Genomic DNA, 6,000 nt, shown 5'->3' on the forward strand with positions numbered 1-6,000 from the left:
GGATGTTTCCTTAGGGGCCTGGAATGGCTATATCCTTCGGTTAGACAGCCTATTCCAGTTTGGGACCTTAACCTCGTCCTCTCCAGATTAATGGGACCCCCATTCAAACCACTGGCAACTTTCTCCCTTCTCTACCTGTCATAGAAGGTAGCTTTCTTGGTCGCCATCATGTCAGCCAGGAGGGTGTCAGAGTTCAAGGCCCTTGCCTCTGACCCACCCTACACGGTCTTCCGCAAGGACAAGGTACAACTCAGACCTTACTGGCCTTTCTCCCTAAAGTAGTGTCACAATTCCATACTAGCCAAGACATTTTTCTACCTGTCTTCTATTCCAAGCCACACAACAGTACCCAAGAGCAAAGGCTGCACTCATTGGATGTTTGGCAGGCGTTAGCATTCTACATTGAGTGCACAAAGCTGTTCAGGAGGTTGAACCAGCTGTTAGTGGCAGTGGCGGACTGCATCAAAGGACTCTTGATCTCATCTCAAAGATTATCTTCCTGGATCAAGGCCTGTATCCGCACATGTTATGAGCTGGCCAAGGTCCCAGACCTGCTTCTTAAGGCTCATTCCACAAGGGCACAGGCCTCATCAGCTGCATTTCTGGCCCAGGTCCTGATACAGGAAATCTGCAGGGCAGCTACTTGGTCCTCGGTGCATACGTTGACCTCTTACTATGCCATCACACAGCATGCCAGAGATGATGCAGCTTTCGGCAGAGCGGTGCTCCAATCAGCGATTCCTTGACTCCGACCCCACCTCCAGGGTAGAGCTTGGGAATCACCTGACTGGAATAGATATGAACAAGCACTTGAAGAGGAAAAACAGTTACTCACCTTCTTGTAACTTTTGTTCTTCAAAAAGTGTTGTTCATGTCCATTCCTATACCCACCCTCCTATCCCTCTGTTGGAGTAGCCAGCAAGAAGGAACTGAGGAGGGGCCGGGTTGGTAGGGTCATATATTGAGTGCCATGAAGGTGCTACTCCAGGGGGCTCCACAACTGACCCAACGGGAGCTGCTGGGAGAAAAAATTCCGGCAACTGTGCACGCAGTGCGCGCACACCTGATTGGAATGGATGTGAACAACACATCTCGAAGAACAGTTCCAAGAAGGTGAGTAACTGTTTTTTTTTTTTATAGTGTAGTCATAATACGTAATATGTGTCACCTGGACTCTTCAGAGCCTGGGAAGAATGGGTGCATCTCAGTCCTTTCAAATACTTCAGAACCCTGTCAGCAGACAGGCAGTCTGGAAATCTCCATGGCTAGAAGCATTCAGCCCTTGGAATAGGTCTCCTAAGTTGCTAGTGAAAAAGAAATCTGTAGCCTGTGGATCCAGAGTGGTACAGGTATTGGGACCCAGCCCTTTAGGAGATACATCTCTCAGTTCTGTTCTTCCCCAGTATGCTTTCATTGGTTCAGCTCTCAGAGAGTGGTGACCTGTCAGACCAAGCAGATTGCCCACAATGAAAACTTCCTATACAACTTCAGAAAAAGCTAGTGAGTATGTCTAAGTAACTGCCACACCCTATTTCTGAATGTTTCTGGGCCCTTTTAATAAAGTTTCCCCGCATATGCAGAGACACAGTATGCTAACTAAAATCCATGTCTCCCCTCCACTGCTTCTCTCTCCTTCTTGGAACAAACAAGGTCAGATGATGCAGTATAAATAGGGTTGCTAGTTTAGGCTGGATGTATTCCTGAAGGTTTCGTCACAAGACAATCTTTAGTTAAAGATTAATCTGAATTCCTAGAGTCTCCAGGACAATCTTGGAGGGTTGGCAAACATAAGTATAAAGCATGTGGGTTACAGTTGCTGTCTGCTTGCTTCTTTTGGAAGGAAGCATAAAATTATTGCTGTCTGAAACTCGAATATCTGCATTATTTTCAAAACCTCTACCCAAATGTACATCAAAAATATAAATCCTGCAGGATGAAAAATATTTCTGTGATTAAAATCAGTTATTTTCTCTGTAACACAAATTACATTATCTCCTTTGTATTTTTTTAAATATAAACTACATTTAAATTTGGTGGGTGTGTAATGAAGTATCTATCCAGTGTGTACTGTAAAAGAAACTTTTATTGTACTCTGAAATTATTGTTGCAGACTGTTACATGGCATGCTGTGAGGAAGATGTTTTTCAAAATAAATAAAACTGCCATAGGATAACTTCAATTTTGGTCGCTTTAGGTGTGACAGTTGGTGCACTGGGTCACTTTGGATATGTTTTTTAATTTTTTGGGATGTACTTTGGTGTGCAGAATAAGCTAAACTATCTTGCTTTCTTCATTCATTACTCTGACTTCTATAATGGTGTTGTTTTCTCATCTATGCATGTGCATACCTGCTGCTAACCTCAGTGGAATTTAGATGCATGCACTTAGCAGGAAGAAATAGACCCCTATGTAAATCTCTACATTACTGAATTGCTGCATCCTTTCTTATTGCATTCATGATATTGTGTTGCTCTCTTGCCTATCTTCGTTTTAAATCACTCTATCACGATTGTCGTGTTTTCATACTGCTTCCTTTTCTTTTTAATTCTTTTCTCTTCAGTTTCTGAACTAGTTTCACACCCTCTTCAGAGAATGCAGGAAAGCATTTTTCTTAATATATGATGACAATTTATAACATCATCCCTGTAAATATTAAGGGGTGGGATTCTCAGATGTGCTTAAATATCCAACGAAGTTGGGTGGTAACTCAAGTGCTTTTGAAAATCCTTCCCAAACTGCTTAACTTTTATGTAACAGAATTTTGAATAGATTTGTGAAAAGGGTGGTTGTCTTTGCATAAAAAGAAGAATCAGAACTCTGAGTACAAGTGAATGTTTTTAAAGAAAACAGTTATGCCCATGTTGAATTATAACTAACCCTAACCAATAGTTTTGCAAAAGTAAGGTCAAGGTTACATTAAATTGAAACTTGGCATGTAATCTGGTGCTTCTACATTAAGTGTTTTGAAAGGTAATTCTGTAACATTTTTGGAGTTAAATTTTTTGATTGCAGAATATGATGCCCCGAATACCTGCGTAAGCACATCAACATGGGATGTAATGGGAACAAAAAAATGCTGTTTTCAGAAATGAAGGCAGTAATTAAATCATAACAGTGCAGTTGAAGGCAGTTCATTAACATCTGATTATTGTCCCCACTGTATGTGTCTGGGTTCATGTGAGTAAAAGTTCATTCATCGTACTGTAAAAGCTGAGCAAACTATATTAATTAACAAGCTGTTCCTGTTGTCTTAAGTTGCTGTTTAATCGTGCAATTGTCTACAATTATTGCTTAGCTTTCTTTGTGTCTGACGTATGATTGATTTATTGTGGAATTGTAGGGATTTCAGGTAATTTCACTTATCCAGTCTTTGCCGTGTTGTGGCTGTTCCTGTAGTCATTTGCCTTGTGTTGGTTCTAGGGAAGCTGCTCGAGAATGTCGCAGAAAGAAGAAGGAGTATGTCAAATGTCTTGAAAATCGTGTGGCTGTGCTTGAAAACCAAAACAAGACACTGATTGAGGAACTCAAGGCCCTCAAAGATCTTTATTGCCATAAAGCAGAATAACTGTCTTTGACTTGGACCTTGTTTACTATGAACTTTAATCAAGTCATGAGATGAAGCAATTCTACAGATTGCCATGTGAATTTGAGGAAGGGACACTTGTGACCCTTGTGAACCCAGTTTTGCTTAGTGTTTTCAGACTGATTTGGGAAATTGTTCCAAAATTTGGAATGCTGTCATGGTCTCCATACTATATTGAGCTTTCTTCAATCTGCATTTTCTAATAGCTGCAAATGGCGTTTTTGTTTGCACTCTTTACTTCTGCTTTTTGCAGGGAAGCTGCTAAAGAATGTCGACGTCGGAAGAAAGAATACATAAAATGTCTGGAGAGTCGTGTTGCAGTGCTAGAAGTTCAGAACAAGAAACTTATAGAGGAGCTTGAAACCCTAAAAGACATTTGTTCTTCCAAAACAGATTAGTAGAAATATTTATTATGCTGTGAACTGATTACAACATGTCCAGTTGCTTTTGAAGACAACACCTAGCCAATAAGAATTACGACTTTTTCTTTGTGTCATTTATCTTATTCTCCAACCCCTAACATTCCTGAAATACTTTTTTGCATTTTGTAGATTCTTAGATGTAACCTCATTTTTTTTTCCAAAGGAGACAAATGTTCAAGTGTGTGTAACATGGTTAAAAGTGCAACATTTATAAGAGCTGTTCCATTGCCCTATATTTGCATTTACTACTTTTTATGTGTTATTGATAGTGTCCTACACACAAAAATATTGTACAGGTGTTTTAAAGTGAATCATCAAAGATAATGCATCCAGTAATACAACAAAATTAAACTACCCAAAGTATCTCAGGAAAGAGTTTATATAAAGTATGTTATGATTACACAAGTGTATTAGAATACTAGACTATAAATTAATTTATGGCCTATTTTTCTTAGTTGCTTTGCCAAGAAAATATTGTATTGCTGTCACTGAGTGCCATGGTTGAAGACAGTTTTTAATAGAACCATGTTGTTTACCCTTTGTAGCATTTGTTGTTCATTTAAACATCTGGCACATTTAAACTGTTTTTAATCCGATGGTGAGATATGAAAAATACCTTGGAGAAGGTTTTAGTATAAACTTTATATAACTTAAGCAAGCTCTTCAATATTATAATATAAATATTTTAAACACCTGGATGAAGTTCCAAATATCTGTTAGATGGCTCCTTGTTACTTATACTTCAAGCATTATACAAAATATCTGATGTATTAGTGGATTATGTATCAGAATTGACTTTGCATCCTGAATGCTAACAGATCAGTGTTCTGAACAGGACCAAGATGTTCATTATAATGGGGGCTGAGAAAGTGGAATCCTTTTTGTTTTTTCTATGAGATGGCAAAAGGGACTGAAGTTTTTTTTTTGGGGGGGGGGGGGCAGGGAGGCTCTCAAACCAACACTAGCTCTCTGCTGGCTTATGGTGTTCCACAATGGCCTTTAAGTGAGAGCTGAATGTTTTTTAAAATAAATCCACTCCAAATTGGTTGAAATTTCTGGTAAACTCAACTTTCTATTGTGCCTTGGTGGAAAATAATGCTTAAATTATTACATGTTTACATAACGATTTTATAAAATGGAGACTTGTGGGAGTGATCCAATTGTTCAGTGTCAGATCCAAGTTGTGAGTAAAACTGCCCCACCCCCCGCATTCAAGTAAATGACAAAACTCCCATTGACTTCAGGGGGCTCAGGATTTCATGCAAGGACTGAAAGTAGGGAGAACATAAGAACGGCCATACTGGGTCAGACCAAAGGTCCATCTAGCCCAGTGTCCTGTCTTCTGACAGTAGCCAATGCAGGTGTTCAAGAGGGAATGAACAGAATAGGTAATCATCAAGTGATCCATCCACTGTTGCCCATTCCCAGCTTCTGGCAAACAGAAGTAGGGACACCATCCCTGCCCATCCTGGCTAATAGCCATTGATGGACCTATCCTCCATGAATGTATCTAGTTCTTTTTTGAACCCTGTTATAGTCTTGGCCTTCACAACATCCTCTGGCAAAGAGTTCCTATCCTTCCCTATGTCATTGATTCCTATATGTACCACAACCACCGATTCCTCCCAAGCACTACATATAAGTCTATCTAGATGTCTCAGGAGATCCGCAACCTTTGCACCAGACAGGCAAGTCACCATGCAGGTCTCCTGGTCATCACAAACCCAGCTATCTACGTTTCTAATGATTGAATCCCCCATAACTATTATCTGTCTCTTCCTAATAACTGGAGTTTCCTCCCCGGAGAGATATCCTCAGTGCGAGAGGATACCACAACACCCTCTGGAAGGAGGGTCCCAACTATGGGTTTGTTTCCCTCTGCTCCAAAACTTTGGATTAAGTATTTATGCAACCTGATCAGCTAGACTTCAGAGAATGGGATAGCCCAGGCAGATACATCAGAGGCCTTAATTCTCAGGGCCTTGATTTCTTTGG

The 6,000-nt window shown here is 40.1% G+C and overlaps 1 protein-coding gene across 11 annotated transcripts in view; it reads left to right on the forward strand.

Moving 5' to 3' along the window:
- CREM (cAMP responsive element modulator) overlaps positions 1-4,863 on the forward strand; it is an 81,015-nt gene extending 76,152 nt beyond the window's left edge. For 10 of the 11 annotated variants that reach the window (XM_074946216.1, XM_074946225.1, XM_074946215.1 and 7 more), the window contains one exon: positions 3,421-3,973. In XM_074946216.1, the coding sequence (XP_074802317.1) occupies positions 3,421-3,565 (145 nt within the window). In that variant the 3' untranslated portion in view covers positions 3,566-3,973. Of the gene's footprint in view, positions 1-3,420 lie in introns of all 11 variants that reach the window. The other variant, XM_074946218.1, reaches the window with a different exon arrangement.
- Positions 4,864-6,000: the final 1,137 nt, after the last annotated feature.

Source organism: Natator depressus, chromosome 2 (genome assembly GCF_965152275.1).
Source record: "Natator depressus isolate rNatDep1 chromosome 2, rNatDep2.hap1, whole genome shotgun sequence".
In the NCBI taxonomy this organism is placed as follows: Eukaryota; Metazoa; Chordata; order Testudines; family Cheloniidae; genus Natator; species Natator depressus.